This window comes from Scyliorhinus torazame, chromosome 13 (genome assembly GCF_047496885.1).
Source record: "Scyliorhinus torazame isolate Kashiwa2021f chromosome 13, sScyTor2.1, whole genome shotgun sequence".
NCBI classification, from domain to species: domain Eukaryota; kingdom Metazoa; phylum Chordata; class Chondrichthyes; order Carcharhiniformes; family Scyliorhinidae; genus Scyliorhinus; species Scyliorhinus torazame.
In genome coordinates this window covers 35,465,500-35,484,813 of record NC_092719.1, presented here as the reverse complement: position 1 = coordinate 35,484,813, position 19,314 = coordinate 35,465,500, and the positions used below count along the sequence as shown (strand labels likewise).

The following is a 19,314-nucleotide window of genomic DNA, read 5'->3' as shown; positions in this document are numbered from 1 at the left end:
AATCTGGGCTAAGTGAATTTTAGTTAGTCTGCCAGTGCACTCCCATTGCTAAAAATCACAAACTCAGAAATGTTGCTACACGTTACAAACATGATTTTCTCTATTAGCCATTCTTTTTTCCTCAGATGGGCAGGAAGGAAAACTGTTACAAGTATAGAGAAGCACGATACTAAGGAAAAGGTGGTAGCAGCATGCAAGATTGGCCAGGCCAAGGCAGAGAATGCATTTTGACATTATTAGCTGAATCAGTTTAAGAATGCGAGAGGCCTATTACAAATATTGGCATTCATTTTGTAAGACAGAGTAATTCCAGCTGCTCTGCTTGTAGCTCGAGTAAAACAGTAGTCAACATTTTTGCTACTGGATGTTTCTAAGCATCAGGAGATGACACTAGATTTTGTCAAAATATGATAAACTGCATTCAGTAGATGAGTAATATTCTTGTTAATGACTAGTGATTTCTCAACAATAATAACAATTTACATTCATATAAAACTAAAATAAAAATGGTGACATTCCACAACAAGTTAGCAAATGTAAACACAGAATCTGATGAAGGATTATCCTGAAATAGTCCTAGAATTTGCTGATTCTGTTCCAGATTTCTTTTTTAAAAAATCACATTTGTTCTTTTTATTTGGGTTTGTACAATACCGTGAGCATGATAAAATGCTACATATTTCTGTTGCCAAGAAGTAATAGAAATGAAAGATTAAAAAGATTAAAAGACTGAAAGTGTGGTTGAGGATAAAGGGTTTTGAGACGGCTTTTAAAGGCTGGCAAAGAATTGTCATGTTTAGTGTGGGAGATCTACAGATTTGGCTGAGGCTTTTAAGACCACGATTGAGATTGTAGACTGGATTTCTTTTGAAGGTAAGATGAACAAGTTTTTAAAAAATATATATTTCCTGGGATGTGGGTGTAGCAGGCTGGACCAGCATTTATTGCCCATCCCTAATTGCCTTGGGGCATTTTTTTAAGGGTCAACCACATTGCTGTGGGTCTGAAGTCACATGTGGGCAGACCAGGTGAGGATGGCAGTATTTCTTTGTTATTTGTCTTTATGCTGTTTTCCTTCATTGGGCAGTATGAATAGTTTGCAAGTAGACCTTTTTGCAGCCATCACTTTGCTGAGCATGAGGCATTTTGCAGGATTCAGTTTCTGATTTTCACCTCTCCTTTACTCTTTCACTTCCCCTCCCTGGGATGATGTGCTGTTTTAAGCATTGAAGCTCTCCAGCTAACATTCTACTAAAGGTGTTAGCGAAGTTTGAATAACAAAAGAACTTCTGATACAAGCCCAGTTTTACAGCACTTTTCTTTAAGGAATTGCTACATGAAAATAAAATGTCAACAACTAAAGTATTTAATTGTCTACTTGTAGATTCCTCAGATGGCAGTCTAACAGTTTCCACACAACAGGGTGACCTGGATGTTTACATCAGCCAGCTGGGAATTGTGAATCTGCTGACTCAAGAAGGTGAGATTGTTATGATCCCCGATTAGACAGAGAACTTTAAAAATAAAGATTTGAATTCCCAGTGACCAACTTAAAGGAATCTTTTACCGTAAGAAACTAAAATCAACATTGACCAAACATTACTAAGGAGGCAACTAGTGCTCTAAACCACAGAAAAGGTAACCCTTATTAGTATCTTGAAGCAATCTGTAACCCCTGCTTTCTATGCAGCACTTCAATCTTTAAGGGAAACCATCTAAAGTCACTCCCAGCTTCCAATAGATTCACTTCTCCCCATGTCACTGAGTCGTAACATCCAGTGACCATCAAATGTTCTTTCCCTAAGTCTTCTGAGAATTTCCAAACCAACTTCCAGGAAGGAGTAAGGCCCATTCCTTCTCTGTGCCTTGCCAGAGCGAATCATACAGTGCCCTTAAAACTCCTTCTCTTTGCCCAGAGGACAAGCTTTCCCTAGCATTCTGCTTCATCACGAATGGAGAGAGCCTTTTCCCTTCCCACAACAGTTACTTCTTTCCTGAATATCTCTATGTCTTGCTCTCTGTGTCCAGAGTGTTTCAAAATCAGACTGCCCGAGTCCATAACGCAAAGCCCAAACAGCTGACTCTCTTTTTGTGTTCAGCTGTGAAATATGACATGCGTGAGGGTTTCAGTAATTGGCTGTTGTTGGGCAGAGTCCAATACAACTTCACGCCATGCCCCTTTTCCAGGGCATACTGTTTTACCTTCAATCAAACTAGACAGTCCAAAACAGAAGCAATTTATAAAAGACGTGGCAAAAAAAGTCACAACTGCAACTTTTTACTTCGTAACCAAAAGGGGAATTTGCAGGTTGCATTTGAACTATCCAGTCAAATAAATTTTGATTTGGAATTTTTGATGTTCTAGGCTATTTTGGGCCAATTAACCACCAGGGTAGTTACCTTTGATGAAACAACAAAAACTTCTGTTTATATAGTACCCTTTAACTCAAAGTATTCCAAGGTGCTTCACGGAAGGATTATAAAACAAAATTTGACAAGGGTCCACAAAAAGTGATGTGGCAGATGATTAAAATTTGGTCAAAGACGTAGATTTTCAGGAAGCATGAAGAGAGCTGGAGGATGGGTTCCAGATCTTAGGGCCTTGGAAGCTGAAATCACGCTGCCAGTGATGAAGTAATTAAAATAAGGGCTTCTCAAGAGGACAAAATTAGAGGAACGGAGGTATCTTGGATGGTTGTGGGCAAGAGGAAGTTACAGAAGGCATAGGCAGGCTATGGAGGGAATTGAATTTTTTAAAACAAATCAAAGTTTGTTTAGCCGTAAACCAATGTAGGCCTGTAATCACAGGCATGATAGGTGGACGGGACTTGGTGTGAATGAAGACATAGGCAACAGAGTTTTGGATGATTTCAAGTGTACTGAGGATAGAATATGGAAGGCTGGCCTAGAAGGAGAGAGGAGTGTGTTGGAATAGTCAAGTCTAGAGGTAACAGGCAAGGATAAGGGTTCAGAAACAGATGAGCTAAGGCAGGGCAGAGTGTGACAATTCTCCAGATTTGGAAATAAGTGGTCTTGGAGATGCCATGAAAATGTGGTTGGACGCTCACTTTGGGTCCACTATGGCAACGGCATTGTAAACAATTTGGTTCAGCCTTGGAAATTGCCAGAGAGAAAAATGGAATCAGTAGCTAGGAAATAGTGTGTGATGAGGTCCAAAGGCAATGGGTGTCATTGAAACAAAATATGACTTATTGTCAAAATCTAAGTTATTTCTGTATAGCGTAAGTTGAGGTTGATTACCTGGGAATATTTGGCTTGTGATACAGTACCAATCAAATATAAAGCAGTACGCACTACTTCCCAATGAATGTCTTCAATATATGACCTTGTGGATATACATCTGGACTCTGCACACAATAGAAGAACTGTGACATTTTCCTTTTGGTTCAAATAAATAATTTGACCTTGCATACTGAGAAGTGACCATAGTGTTTCTGCTTCTATGCTAAATTCTCAACAGGAATTTTTTTTTACATGGGGCACGATCTATCGGTCTCATCACGCCCAACTAGGGACATGACGAAGAGCTCGCGAGATTTACAACTCTCTTTCATCGCAATCTGGATCCCACCCTCAATGGGCAGGATCCAGATTTGCATATTCAAGTGAGTAGTTCGTCTCACTTGAATATGTCTGCACTGGAGTTATCCAAGATAAGGGACCCAACGGAGACCCCGAGTGGGTGCCATTTAGCACTTGTTTCCCCAAACATGGACCAGGTGTACTGGCACTTGGGAGAGTTTCCCAGGTGACCGGGGCCCCTGGGAGGTTGGGCTCCGGGCAGGGTTGTACCCTGGCACCCCTGATGCCACCCAGGCACTGACAGTGCCACCCATGTACCCTGGCAGTGTCACCCTGGCAATGCCAGGGTGCCTGGCTGGCAGTGCCAAGGTGCCCAGGTGGCATCTTTCCATGCCAGAGATTGGCCTGGGTGTGCTCTGTCCTTATGAGGTGAGGTGCGGGGGCTTGAGGACCCCCTAATTGATAAGTTGGAACATTGGGGGAGGGGGGGTCCTAACAAGCTGAGCTTGTTAGTGCAAGAAATGAGCCGAAGTGCGGTGTTGGCGTGGCGATCCTCGCTGAGACCCGGAAAAGAAGCAGTCTCCCCTTAAATATCGGTGTCGTTCTCGGTGCTGCAAGCACCAGGAAACACCCGGCTAAACTCGCCCCAAAACGGGATTCTGTTACTTTTCCATTAAATCGCACCCATGGTTTCTTCCACTCTCCAAACTTGGTGAAAGATAGGAAGGTTTGTGGTAAAGAGGAAAAGGTGAATGTGATTTTTTTGAACTTGATCTAGAAAGATCCTGTCCCATAGCATTATGTGGTGATGGAGACAGCAGAGAAGTGTATGAATTGTTACCATGTGTCAAGGTCCATGTTGGAATTGCAGACGTGAGATCATATGCATCTGGCTGTAATTCAAACGTCAAATCAGCAAGTTTAATCATGCATATTCTCCATGTAATGTTTGAAATTTGTGCTTGTTAAATCAAATAAATATTTTTAAAATGGTGTCAGTTCCTGATGTTAGCTGCGATTAGTTGGTGAAGTTATGCAGAGAGAGACTTGAGAAGGTACAGATCTTTTCACTAGAGCTTAAAAGGTTAAGAGGGGATTTGATGGAACCCTTCCAAGTCTGCTGCCTTAAGTCAATGAAATGGTGTCAAGAGGGCACAAATTTAAACACATCAAAGAAAAAAATAGAGGACAGTCAAAAAAATTCTTTAACACAGAACGGTTAAAATTTGGAATATTTGCTGCAAATTGTTGAAGCAGAAGCTTTATGTTTTAAGTTAGTTGTTTGGAAAAGAGGAATATTAAAAGCAGGAGTGCGGAATTGGATTGGTTGGCTCATGAGGAAAAATAGTTGCCCAAGATGTGTCTTAACTGTGCTGAAAGATTTTGCGATATATTCTAGTTTTAGTAAATGAGGCTCTTTTTTGGGGTTTAAGAATAATCTAATTATCAATTATATAAAACATCCATAATATAACCCCTCACTGATATTCATTATGCAAGTCCCTTGGAATTTTTCATTTTCTTCCCATTTAGTCATGTTGGCATTAAATTAAGCAGTATGTTTGATTACACGTTACTGAGGTTCTGCAGCCTGGCCCCTCAGTGCAGGATCTCACAGCAGCTGAGTGTTGTTATAGCAGTAAGGAATGTATTAGACAGACATGCATTGTTGGAAGTACTATTATTTTTGAAGAGGTTAAGGTCTAATCTTAGACCCTCAGAGAGTGCAGTTGGATTCTAGTTCCCGAAAGACTTTAAAGTTTGCAGGAAACCGTGTCAATTTTCTTTCCTGATGGGGTGTAAAACAATGGGGTGAGTTTTTAAAAAATCTCCTAAATATACATTTTCTAGAATAGATGGGTAGTTACAATGGAGCATTATGAATATTCAACATGCATAGCACGGGTTTATGTAAACAGAAGGAACCCAAGAGCCAGTTTTCAATGTTATGCTTGGCAGAATGCCTTCGCTGGTAGAGAGCTAGGCTTGTGAATCAGGCCTCCAGGCAGGTCTCCATTTGGAGCTAAACTCCTGATTTTACAGGAAGAAACATGTAGCTGGCCAGCATGTGTTGACCTTAGATGGCCCTAAACTATGTTAATTCATTTTAATGGGCCCCAAAGTAAATTTTCTGTGTTCTTCTTCATACCGCATCTAATTGACAGAATGCATATAAAACCGGCGCTGAAAGGCATCATAACTGTTCAGTCCAAAAATCTATTATTCAAAATTGTGATGACTGATTTTTGTTACTTGAGCTCTGTATTTCTGGGAACCCTGCTTCACCAACAGATATGTGGTGGAACAAAAGCCCTGACAACCTGTAGAATGAATCTTTTCACAAATTGCTGTTACAGGATCATTAGGTTTCTGGGGTTGGCTGATAGGTAATACCTGGATGAACATTGCAATAGTGCCCATTTGTAACAACTAGTCAAGAGCAGCACAATGGTACGTTGCCAGTTGGAGAATTAGGCCTAGGAAGGACAAAAGAAGCTAAATGTCACCTAATAATGATGGTATTAGCACAATAGAGAGGGATGATGCAAATTCAGGAAACCAAGATCTGGAAATAGTTTGGGAAGAGATGGGAAATGGTAACGACAAGAAGTGACTTGTGGGAATCATGTACCGGCCCCCTAACAGTAACCAATGGTAGTGTGGAACATAAAAGGCATAAATAATTGGAGCTTATCAGAAAGGTGTGGTGATTATCATGGGAGATTTGAATCTACATATAGACGGAGAAAGTCACATGGGCAAAAGTAACCTACGTGAGCAATTCATTAAATGTTTTGGGGATCGTTTCTTAGAAAAGCATGTTCTGGAGCCAACCAGATGGCAGGTTCTACTAGACCTGGTATTGTATAACGAGTTGGGAGTAATTAATGATTTGTAGGTGGCAGCGACCATAACATGATTTAATTTTACGTTCTATTTGAAGAGAAGAATGAATTTTGCACTATGTTTTTAAACTTAAGTAATGGCAATTATGAGGGCATGAAAGTTGCTCTGGCTAAAGTGAATTGGCACATTAGATTGAGGGATATAGATGCAGTAACAACCATTTAAATGGATATTATCAAAATAGACAGAAAAGATAGATTCCAACAAGTTTGTTTTTTAAAGTCAAAAGGATATACCCACCATTTGTGGTTAACTAGAAAGGTTAAAGATAGTATCAGACTTAAAGAAAAAACATATAATTGTGTAAAGATAGGTTAGGAACAACAAAAAGATTTAACAATGTGGCATTGGTCCTATAGAAAGTGAGTCTGGAGTATTGCCAATGGAAAACAAGGAAATGATAGATGAATTTTGCAAAAGTCTTCACTATAGAGGATAGAAGCAACATCCCAGAAGCAGCTATAAATCAGAAATTGGGTGGTAGGGAGGAATTCAGGAAAATTGCAGTCACCAGAGAAGTGGTACTGAGTAAATTGTTGGAGCTGCAAGCTGACAAGCCTGGGGCCACTTGGACTTCATCAAAGAGTCTTAAAAGAAATGTCTAATGAGATTGTTGATACATTAGTTTTGATTTTCCAAAACATTTAACATCTGTCATATGGAAAATGTTCGAAGCTATTATTAAAGTTAAAGCAGGCCACTTGGATAAGTTCATGGTAATCGGGCGAAGTCAACATGGTTTTTTGAAAGGGAAATCATGTTTAACCAATTTATTGGAATTCTTTGAGAAGTAACATGTTCTGTAAATAAAGGGGAACCGTTGGATGAACGGGGGCGAGATTCTCTGACCCCCCCGGCGGGTCGGAGAATCGCCGGGGGCTGGCGTGAATCCTGCCCCCGCCGGTTGCCGAATTCTCCGGCATCGGAGATTTGGCAGGGGCGGGAATCGGCCGCGCCGATTGGCGGCCCGGATGGGCCAAAGTCCCGCTGCTAGGATGCCTGTCCCGCCGGCGTGGATTAAACCACCTCTCTTACTGGCGGAACAAGGTGGCGCGGGCGGGCTCCGGGATCCTGGGGGGGGAGCGCGGGGCGATCTGGCCCTGGGGGGTGCCCCCACGGTGGCCTGGCCCGCGATCGGGGCCCACCGATCCGCGGGCGGGCCTGTGCCGTGGGGGCACACTTTTCCTTCCGCCTTTGCCACGGTCTCCACCATGGCGGAGGTGGAAGAGGCTCCCTCCACAGCGCATGCACGGGGATGCCGTGAGCGTCCGCTAACGCTCCCGCGCATGCGCCGCCCGGCAATTTCATTTCCGCGCCAGCTGGCGGGTCACCAAAGGCCTTTTCCGCCAGCTGGCGGGGCGGAAATCAGTCCGGCGCGGGCCTAGTCCCTCAAGGTTAGGGCTCAGCCGCTCAAGATGCGGAGGATTCCGCACCTTTGGGGCGGCGCGATGCCGGACTGATTTGCGCCGTTTCTGGCGCCGGTCGGCGGACATTGCGCCGATACCGGAGAATTTCGCCCCTGATTTCCATTTTTTAATTTGCTGACGACACAGATAAGTTGGGAAGAGGGCATAAGGAGGCTACAAAAAGATATAGATCGGTTAAATGAGTGGGCAAAAATCTGGAAAAATTGAGTATAATTTGGGAAAATGTGGAATCGTCTCATTTGGCAGGAAGCAAGAAAGAAGCATATTATCTAAATGGTGATGGATCGCAGAACCCTGAGAAGCCTAGAATGTCCGAGTGTATGAATCACAAAAGGCTAGTATGTAGGTACAGCAAGTACTTGGGAAAGTTAATAGAATGTTAAAAAATTAGTTGCAAGGGGAATTGAATACAAAAGTGGGGAGGTTATGCTTCAGTTTATCAGTGAGACCACATTTGGAGTGCTGTGTACAGTATTGGTCAACTTACTTAAGGAAGGATGTTCATGCATTGGAAGCAGTTCAGAGGTTTACCAGAAAAACATGGAATAGGTGGGTTGTCTTATGAGGAAAGGTTGGACAAGCTAGGATTGTATCCGCTGGAGTTTATAAGTTTAAGAGGCAACTTGGTTGAAACATACAAGATCCTGAGCGGTCTTGCCAGGGTGGATGTGGAGAGGATGTCTCCTCTTGTTAGAGAATCTAGAATTAGGAGTCACTGTTTAAAGATAAGGGGCGCGATTCTTCGACCCCCCCACCGGGTTGGAGAATCTCCGGGGACTGGCGTGAATCCCACCCCCGCCATGTCCCGAATTCTCCGCCACCGGAGATTCGGCGGGGGCGGGAATCGCACCGCACCAGTCGGCGGAAATCGCACCGGTCGCACCCCGGCGATTCTCCGGTCCGCGATGGGCCGAAGTCCCGCTGCTGTCAACCCACGCCAGCCGGCGTGGATTCAACCACGTTTCGAAAGGCGGCACGGGCAGGCCGGGTCCTGGGGGTGTGCACGGGGCGATCTGGCCCTGGGGGGTGCCCCCACGGTGGCCTGGCCCGCGATCGGGGCCCACCGATCCGCGGGTGCGCCTGTGCCGTGGGGGCACTCTATTTCTTCTGCATACGCCATGGTCTTCACTATGGCGGAGGCGGAAAACACCCCCTCCACTGCGCATGCGCGGGGATGCCGTGAGCGGCCGCTGACATTCCCGCGCATGCGTCGCACAGCAAAGTCATTTCCGCGCCAGCTGGCGGGGCGCCAAAGGCCTTTCCCGCCAGCCGGCGGGGCAGAAATCAGTCCGGCGCAGGCCTAGCCCCACAAGGTGAGGGCTCGGCCCCTCAAGATGCGGAGAATTCCGCACCTTTGGGGCGGCGCGATGCCGGACTGATTCACGCCATTTTTGGCGCCGGTCGGCAGACATCGCGCCGATTGCGGAGAATCCCGCCCCTGGTGTCACTCATTTGAAACAAAAGATGAGGCAAGCTTCTTTGAGGGTTTTAGAGCTCTCTTCCTGAAAAGGTGATGGAAGCAGAGACTTTGAATATTTTTAAGGCAGCAGTGGATGGATTCTTAGTAAGCAACAAGTAAGCAACAGGGTGATAGGCAACAGGGTGATAGGTTATCAGTGGTTGGTGAGATGCAGATTTGAGGTTACTATCAGATCAGCCGTATCAGGCACAAGGTGCTGAATGCCCTACTCCTGCTCCTTGTTGGTATGTTTGTAATAAATGCTTTGATCTCTTTTAGGATCAATTACCTTTTTTTTGCTGCCTTTGGGATTTTTCTTGGACTTGAGCAGATCTCACAATCTGAACTAATGAGAGGCCTGGAGAGACGAAGAAAATATGGAATTTGGACTGCGTTCTTAAGTTAACCATGTAACTCCTAAACATGTTCCCTTGACATGAAGGGAAGGGCATTGAATAGAACAATATTCCTTCCCCAGAGGGAAGTTCAACCAGATGAAAACCCATGTAATTGCCCTTCTTTCCTCTGATTGCTGATTGTCTGCTGTCACATTGACTTGCTCCACCTATGTAATGGTCAGTCTTTTCCTAATGACTCTCTGAGATAAATGGTCTCCAACCAGTCGATTGCGATCAATAAGTCAATCCCAGAGTCTTAAAGAGTTAATCTGAACATTTAACGGTGGTTGTATTTCAAACTGTGGTGGCCGTGGATTGCAAATGCACCTGCTGGAGAGTTTTTTTTTAAAAGAGGAAAAGAATAGCTAAATGTCAACCCACAGACCAATCAGAAATTCTTTGTTTAAACAAACCAGTTATCCAGCTGTGACACTGTCACTGAACTGTTGCGGCCACCGTCCAGTTGTCAGCTCATTGCCTGCTGTTGAATCGTGCCAAGATTTGGAATAAGCTGGGCTTTTCAATTTTTCATGTTGAAAAGATAAATTTTCTAAAGCCAAAATGAAGAGTGAGGAGCGTGGGACATCCAAGAAGAGGGCATAAACCTACCACTTCTACCAAGAATGGGAAAGAGAATTTATTTTTACAAATTTCAAAGATGAGCATTTTTCTCATTTGTCACCCAAGTATAGCCTTGAGTAAAAGAGGTAATTTGGAAGGACATCATAGGGCAATGCATCCAAAATTTCCAACAGTGTGATTCGGGCGAAGAAAGTCCTGAAGTTAAAGAGAATTTGAAAGCTCAACAACCACTTTTTTTCAAAACCTGTGGCTCAACAACTGCTCTTTTCAAAACCTGTGGTTAAATGCAAGTCTAGCAAAGAGGCATGTTTTCGCATCAGCTATCTGTTGGTGAAACATAGCTTTGCCATCGGTGAATGGTTTCTTAGCAAGGAGGCTATGACAGTTGCTGCTGACACCTTGCTCAAAGACTTGTAAGAACAAAGATGAAATTACGACAGCCATCAACAGCATGCCGCTTGATGCTTTAACAGTAGCCAGAAGGGTGGAATCACTGTCTGAAGACATGTCTCAGACAATGCACCAAGGCTTGTCGGAATGTGAATGTTTCTCACTGCAGTTTGATGAATCAGTAGACATGATGGATATGGCTCAGCTGATTGTTTTAGTTCACATAGCACTCAAAGACTCAACAACAAAGGAGGACTTGTTCAATATTTTGCCGCTCAGAGGACAAAAGGCGAGGATGTCTACAACAAATTCAAAAGATATATGACAGAGAAAAACATTCTGATTGAGAAACTGGTCTGTCACACCCGATGGTGCATCGTCAATGCTGGGTGTCATTGCAGGTTTTGTTGCACTTTGCAGAAATGATCCTGAATTCCCACTGTTATCCATCAACAAGCGCTAACTAGCAAGGTTATTGACTTTGCTCATATAATAAGTTGTTGTCAAGATTGTCAACTCAATTTGTGGCAGAGTTGGATGAGCTTGATGCCACCTACAGTGAGACATTCCTTTATGTAGATGTGAGATGGTTAAGTGGAGAAATAGTCTTCCAAAGATTTTTAGATCTGTTCCCTTAAATTGTCACTTTTCTTAAATAAATAAATGAGATGTACAGCGAGCTGTCAGATAATGTGTGGTTGCTAGACTTGGCACTTCTTACAGACATAACTGCAAAATTGAACAAACTGAATCGCGAGCTGCAGGGGAGGGACAGAGACTTGGAATGCATGATCAGTGCATGAATATATTCAAGTTGAAACTGAGCCTCAGGTCCTTCCAGTTAAAGAACAAAATTACTGAGCACTTACCGGAGAAAATCCAACAAAAGGTCAATCAGAAAGTGCTCCAGCTAAACAGATTCTGTGACCACCTGAACAAATTGAAAAAGGAATTCAACAGACTATTTCAGGAGTTAGACAAGATGGAACAAATCATTATGTTTGACTGAAATCCTTTTCTTCAAGTGGACATTAGAGAACTGACAGCAAAATATCAGCAGGAGTTTGAACAGAGTAGTGGACTTGACATGGCAATCAAGACCATGCAAAATAACATAGAGCTGAAAGTTGGTCAAGGGACAAAGACGTTTGGGGACTGAAAACAGAGAGAAGTACCCTCACCTTCTGACATCCTGTGCACTGAAGGTGAAAGCCTTTTCCACATACTTCTTGTGCGATGGCTTTTTCCCAGATGTAAATTATCAAGTCCAAGTATCGCACTGGTCTCACAGATGCCCATCTGATGGACTGTGTATGACTGGCCATCTCAAACTGCAATCAAGATTTCACAGCACTCACAGATGGTGTGTAAGCACAGATGTCGCACAAAGAGTATGTGAGTGTTGTGTGCAGCGTACATTTTTGGGGGTTTTAGTAAGTCATATGTTTACGAGTAAATCGTGGGCTGCATCTAAATTCTAAAAGTGAGCTTGTGTTTAAAAAGGTTGGAGAACACTGCTTTAAATATTCCCCTCTGAAGTGGATCGATTTGGCATGGTGCTGGTTGGGGCTGAAGACATAATCAGTCCTTTTCCGGATCATTAACTGATGCTTGGGAGGCTACTTACAGAAAGAGAAGAATTTTGTTTCAGTGGTGTGTAGATACTGCAGCGCCTAGCAGCAGAGGGCAAGATATGAGTTGAGCCATTTATGGAATGTTACGTACCACCAAGAGTACAATATTGAACAGAATATTTATTTTGCTGAACTGATCTGAAGCCACAAAGATGTCGTTTGCCTATTCCTCAGTGGGCTCCATCCACCCAAATGATTTGAAGGGCCTCTTCCTGCTTGTGGATGAGGTGTCATAGGCTTGATGAGAATCTATTCAAGCAGGTTTCTCATTTAAAAAGGGATTGAAGAGACCGTTTGAGCACCAGGAGGAGATACAGGAATACCACAGAGTAGACTGCATTCTACCTGTTGTGAAATGCTGAGCAGGAAGTAAGGAACCAGTTCTGTGAATGAATTGGTGAATGAGCCACAATTTTGAGTGAAACAAAACATAGCCACCTAGTTGAAGATACATATTCAGGTATTTTGGTGTTTCAAAACCAGGTGATGGAAGCTGATTTTAGGTTGAGAGCTTGCTGCATCATTAATCCCATCTATCCACTCACCTTTACTGGGCACCTTCCTGTCATCAAAATTGTATTTAAGTCACTGGGGTTAAAATTTCTGATCCTGCCCAGCGCAGAAATTGTCGCGGGCAGGACAGGAATTTCGATGGACCATTTAAAGGTCTATTTGACCGTCGGGTATTTCCTGTCTTGGGGTGGACATAACTGGAAAATTGAGTGCACTGTATAGGGATTAAAAGTGCTTGTTCCTTGAGGAGCTGCAATGCGACTGAAATTCCTAGAACATGAAGCTCGATTCTTCGCACCCCGATGCTGAAATCGCGTTTGGTGCCGGGGCGGGGAATCCAGTTTCCCACATGGAATCGGGACCGGCGTTGGTTCAGTGATTCTCCGCCCCCCCGAAAAGCAGCGTACACGGGAGTACGGCACGTCGATTATCAACCCCCAGAGGCGATTGCCAGAGGCCCGCCCCACTATTCTCCGCCCCGAAGGGCCAAATTCCCGATGGCGTGGATCACTCATGGTCCTGCCATTCGAGATACTCGCGAGGCGGCTGCGGACATAGCCGGGGGCGGTCCGATCGGAGGGCAGAGTGGGCCTCATACGGGACTGGGGTATTTTCGAGCGGGCAATTCCGATCGGGGGCACTATTTCCATGGTCCAGGTCCACGATCTGAGTCCGCCATGGAGCACGATGCGGCCGCCGCCATGCGCATGCACAGCCTCTGACCTGGAAGTGCGGGGGGGCGTTTCGGCAGCTGGAGTTGAGAGCTCCACGACAGCTGTCAGCTAGCCCCCAGCAAGGCTGTGAATCTGTGGCCTTTTGACACCAGTTTTTCTGGCGTAAATTTTCACGGCGGCGTGGGGACATATTTCCCGAAATGGAGAATCCAGCCCATGATCTCTTATACCGTGGGGTCCTGAGGCCAACTGTATCTGTCCTACCACCACTATCATGGCACAAACCAGAAATTAAATCTGGTACACGTGCTCAGCTACCTGATTAACACCGTTAGGGGCTCACAATGTAAATGTTACTTTATTTTCTACAAGAAACTGAGTACGGAATACTTCGCTGTCAAGTCCCAAAATTAACATTTCAGCTAAAACTTACAGCTCCTTTAACGTTTGTTCGTTGCTTGAAAACAGTTCTGACATGATAACTTCTTTACAGTATATTTTGCAATTTCTTGCTTCTAAGAAGTTAGTGCAGCTATTGATTCAAAGCAGTATATTCACAAGTGAGACAGTATATTTATCTGGATATATATATAAATTGTTGATACTAATATTTTACATGGACTATGCTATTGACATTTTAAAGATTTATTTACTTATATTTTTATGGAGTGTATATGTTAATTTTTCCCTCATTTTTAAAAGTTGTCTTGATCTTGGCAGGTTCTATCACATTAAAAGTGCCCAAAGCTCTAAGAGCTGAGCTACAATTATCAGGAGCCATAGTAGAGGTCAGTCCTGAGATTCAGTTGAAGGACATTGGTAACAGCACACAACAAGATCACCAAATTATTCATGGTAAGATGAACCTTTAGAGGAATGAAATCTAAAGTTACGTGTGAATTCTCCATATACAAGAAATTGAATTATTGTCTGCTGTCTTTTGTAAGAGTAGCATTTTAGAAAAATTGCCCCATTAAATAATGAATTCTGCTCTATGCTATATTTGGTTGCCAATTTTTTGCCTCTGGCAAAATGTTGGCTAAAATAATTTAAAACAAAATAATTGAAAAATGAAATTGCATAATTTTTCTCATCCAAATTTCTACCATTTGTTTTGTTTCATTATTAATCATGATTCTGTAAGCTTTTTCCAAACCCTGCTGAGAGATAGTAATATCTTTGAGTATGTTGAAGTATAATTTATTCCCATTTTTTCCTATTTACAATTTTGTTTTGCCTAATCAGAAACTCTAGTGCACAGCTGGCACTAAAATATAGTGCACTCTCTTGGTATTTCAGTGTGCTGTTTCACATCACCATCCTTCAAATTAAAACCTATTTTTAATCTTTAAACTTGTTCCATACTTGTTTAGTGTCTTGAAAAACAACATGAGCATTGGACTCTTTTCGAAACATTGAGTAAATATTTGTATCGTGTATCATTAAAGCAAATACAATGTTATTTCCATGGACAGTCTTGGAGAGCCTTTCAATGCCTTTGAATCTGGACAATAATATTGAAATATGTAAATAAAGTGTTACTAATTATCCAAGTGCAAGGAAGACGTATAAAAATATATTTAGTGGAGAAAAAAGCAGTTAAAGTTCCAGGTCGATGACCTTTCTGATGAATCATCATCAACCTGAAACATTAATTCTGTTTTCCTCCCTATGTTTGCCATCAGACGTGCTGAGTATTTCCACCTCTTTGTTTTTATTTTGGATTTTAAGCATTTGCAGTATTTTGTTTAAATTGTTTGTAACCAAACTAGTGGTTGAAATATTCAAAGTTTATCCTGTCAAAATTAACCTTCTTTCTTAAAAGAAAATGCAGACTGTACAAATAAATATATGCAGGCCACATTTGTGATTTTTATAAAAACAATAGGCTTAAAATAAATCAATAACCAAAACCATTTAAAATAGATGAATTAAACAAAGCAACGATAACTATACTTTAATAAACAGTGACCTTGCAGGGAGGGACAGTGGGAAGAAATTTCCCCCAAAAATGTTGCAGAAAGAATAAACTGTTGGTACAAATGTTACTTGTGAGGTGGAAAAGTATTGTTCTACATGTTTCAATAAATTATGCATTTTTCCTCTGTGGTTTCAGCTTTTCTGAATGGTACAGAAGAAGGTTCTCATTTAATCAAGGCTCATGCAGTGCGTGGTATGCTGAACATTAAAAGCCAAAGTTGGATTGAATCTCTCAAACTAAAGTCCTTACGCTGAGTGGATTTTTGTTTTCACTTTATTGATGAGTTACAAGTTCCATATAAAATCTTTAGATGCACTTGTAATACTTCAGTTGCAAAGAAAATTATTTTAATCATGTTCATTATCACCACATCTCATAAACTGTAAAAACAAAATTGACCCTAATTATAGTCAAGTGTTTGCAAGTATTTGGGTGTTTTTAACATTTAATTTCTTTGAATAAACAGAATAAAGTATTAAGATGATAATGCAATGGTTGCAGTTACCTTTTTGTATAGTCACAATCCTGGACCTGTACCATAATTTTAATAACTTTCTCAATAAATATAAACAAAATACTCAACAACTTTTGCCTTATTGCAGATTGATTGCTAAAACTTTTGTTGCTGCAAGCTTATTTGATCTTTTATGGAAGCTACCTGTAACACAGGTCACCGATCAATCCATGAAGAATATATTTGAATTACAGTGAAAACTGTACAAATGAGACATCCCAAAAAATGAACACTTGAAAGAAAAGTGCGCACTTGTGACTGTCCTAAATAACCAATGTTGTAATCTATAAAGTTGCACGTTAACCATGAACATGCAAAGTTTTATAAACTACGGACAACTTTCAATGTAACAAACGTGTTTGAAACTTAAAACACGGGCAAAGCAGCAACAGGTGAAAAAATGGCTTCTGTGGAATGGAGATCTCTTGAGTCAGCAGAGTAGCAGCAGCTTGCATGGTTTTTGTTTCTGAGATAGATCTGTTTTTACAGACGGTAGTTAAAGAACAACCCAGTGCTCTGACTGAGATGTGGCAGGTCCGGGAGGCTTCCAGCGTCCCGGATGGCTTCATCTGCAGAAAGTGCACCCAACTGGAGCTCCTCACAGACCGCATGGTTCGGTTGGAGCAGCAATTGGATGCACTTAGGAGCATGCAGGTGGCAGAAAGCGTCATAGATCGCAGTTATATAAATGTGGTCACACCCAAGGTGCAGGCAGAGAAATGGGTGACCACCAGAAAGGGCAGGCAGTCAGTGCAGGAATCCCCTGTGGTTGTCCCCCTCTCGAACAGGTATACCCCTTTGGATACTGTCGGGGGGGATAGCCTATCAGGGGAAAACAGCAGCAGCCAGAGCAGTGGCACCACGGCTGGCTCTGATGTTCAGAAGGGAGGGTCAAAGCGCAGAAAAGCAATAGTAATAGGGGACTCTATAGTCAGGGGCACAGATAGGCGCTTCTGTGGATGTGAAAGAGACTCCAGGATGGTATGTTGCCTCCCTGGTGCCAGGGTCCAGGATTTCTCTGAACGGGTAGAGGGCATCCTGAAGGGGGAGGGCAAACAGGCAGAGGTCGTTGTACATATTGGTACTAACGACATAGGCAGGAAGGGGCATGAGGTCCTGCAGCAGGAGTTCAGGGAGCTAGGCAGAAAGTTAAAAGACAGGACCTCTAGGGTTGTAATCTCGGGATTACTCCCTGTGCCACGTGCCAGTGAGGCTAGAAATAGGAAGATAGAGCAGCTAAACACGTGGCTAAACAGCTGGTGTAGGAGGGAGGGTTTCCGTTATCTGGACCACTGGGAGCTCTACCGGGGCGGGTGTGACCTATATAAGGACGGGTTGCATCTAAACCAGAGAGGCATAAATATCCTGGCCGCGAGGTTTGCTAGTGTCACACGGGAGGGTTTAAACTAGTATGGCAGGGGGGTGGGCACGGGAGCAATAGGTCAAAAGGTGAGAGCATTGAGGGAGAACTAGGGAATAGTGACAGTGGGGCTCTGAGGCGGAGCAGACAGGGAGAAGTTGCTGAACACGGAGAATATCATAGCTGTACTGCGGGAGGACACCTCAGAGGGCAGTGAGGCTATATGGGTAGAGATCAGGAATAAGAAGAGTGCAGTCACAATTTTGGGGGTTTACGCCAGGCCTCCCACCAGCCAGCGGGAGATAGAGGAGCAGATAGGTAGACAGATTTTGGAAAAGAGTAAAAACAACAGGGTTGTGGTGATGGGAGACTTCAACTTCCCCAATATTGACTGGGACTTACTTAGTGCCAGGGGCTTAGACGGGGCGGAGTTTGTAAGGAGCATCCAGGAGGGCTTCTTAAAACAATATGTAGGCAGTCCAACTAGGGAAGGGGCGGTACTGGACCTGGTATTGGGGAATGAGCCCGGCCAGGGGGTAGATGTTTTAGTAGGGGAGCATTTCGGTAACAGTGACCACAATTCAGTAAGTTTTAAAGTACTGGTGGACAAGGATAAGAGTGGTCCTAGGATGAATGTGCTAAATTGGGGGAAGGCTAATTATAACAATATTAGGCGGGAACTGAAGAACCTCGATTGGGGGCGGATGTTTGAGGGCAAATCAACATCTGACATGTGGGAGGCTTTCAAGTGTCAGTTGAAAGGAATTCAGGACCGGCATGTTCCTGTGAGGAAGAAGGATAAATACGGCAATTTGCGGGAACCTTGGATAACGAGGGATATTGTAGGCCTCGTCAAAAAGAAAAAGGAGGCATTTGTCAGGGCTAAAAGGCTGGGAACAGACGAAGCCTGCGTGGAATATAAGGAAAGTAGGAAGGAACGTGATAGTGAGATGAGGAATAAGGAGAGAGAGCATTTAAACACGTGGCTACAGGGATGGTGCAGGCGGGAGGGATTCAGATTTTTGGATAACTGGGGCTCTTTCTGGGGAAGGTGGGACCTCTACAGACAGGATGGTCTACATCTGAACCTGAGGGGCACAAATATCCTGGGGGGGAGATTTGTTAGTGCTCTTTGGGGGGGTTTAAACTAATGCAGCAGGGGCATGGGAACCTGGATTGTAGTTTTAGGGTAAGGGAGAATGAGAGTATAGAGGTCAGGAGCACAGATTTGACATCGCAGGAGGGGGCCAGTGTTCAGGTAGGTGGTTTGAAGTGTGTCTACTTCAATGCCAGGAGTATACGAAACAAGGTAGGGGAACTGGCAGCGTGGGTTGGTACCTGGGACTTCGATGTTGTGGCCATTTCGGAGACATGGATAGAGCAGGGACAGGAATGGATGTTGCAGGTTCCGGGGTTTAGGTGTTTTAGTAAGCTCAGAGAAGGAGGCAAAAGAGGGGGAGGTGTGGCGCTGCTAGTCAAGAGCAGTATTACGGTGGCGGAGAGGATGCTAGATGGGGACTCTTCTGCCGAGGTAGTATGGGCTGAAGTTAGAAACAGGAAAGGAGAGGTCACCCTGTTGGGAGTTTTTTATAGGCCTCCTAATAGTTCTAGGGATGTAGAGGAAAGGATGGCGAAGATGATTCTGGATATGAGCGAAAGTAACAGGGTAGTTATTATGGGAGATTTTAACTTTCCAAATATTGACTGGAAAAGATATAGTTCGAGTACAATAGATGGGTCGTTTTTTGTACAGTGTGTGCAGGAGGGTTTCCTGAAACAATATGTTGACAGGCCAACAAGAGGCGAGGCCACGTTGGATTTGGTTTTGGGTAATGAACCAGGCCAGGTGTTGGATTTGGAGGTAGGAGAGCACTTTGGGGACAGTGACCACAATTCGGTGACGTTTACGTTAATGATGGAAAGGGATAAGTA

General features: G+C 43.5%; 1 protein-coding gene across 3 annotated transcripts in view; it reads left to right on the top strand.

The window, feature by feature from the left end:
- fam185a (family with sequence similarity 185 member A) overlaps nucleotides 1–16,093 on the top strand; it is a 99,160-nt gene extending 83,067 nt beyond the window's left edge. For 2 of the 3 annotated variants that reach the window (XM_072471335.1, XM_072471334.1), the window contains 3 exons: nucleotides 1,385–1,480; nucleotides 14,248–14,382; nucleotides 15,644–16,093. In XM_072471335.1, the coding sequence (XP_072327436.1) occupies nucleotides 1,385–1,480; nucleotides 14,248–14,382; nucleotides 15,644–15,762 (350 nt within the window). In that variant the 3' untranslated portion in view covers nucleotides 15,763–16,093. The remainder of the gene's footprint in view (nucleotides 1–1,384; nucleotides 1,481–14,247; nucleotides 14,383–15,643) is intronic. The other variant, XM_072471336.1, reaches the window with a different exon arrangement.
- The last annotated feature ends 3,221 nt before the right edge of the window (nucleotides 16,094–19,314 follow it).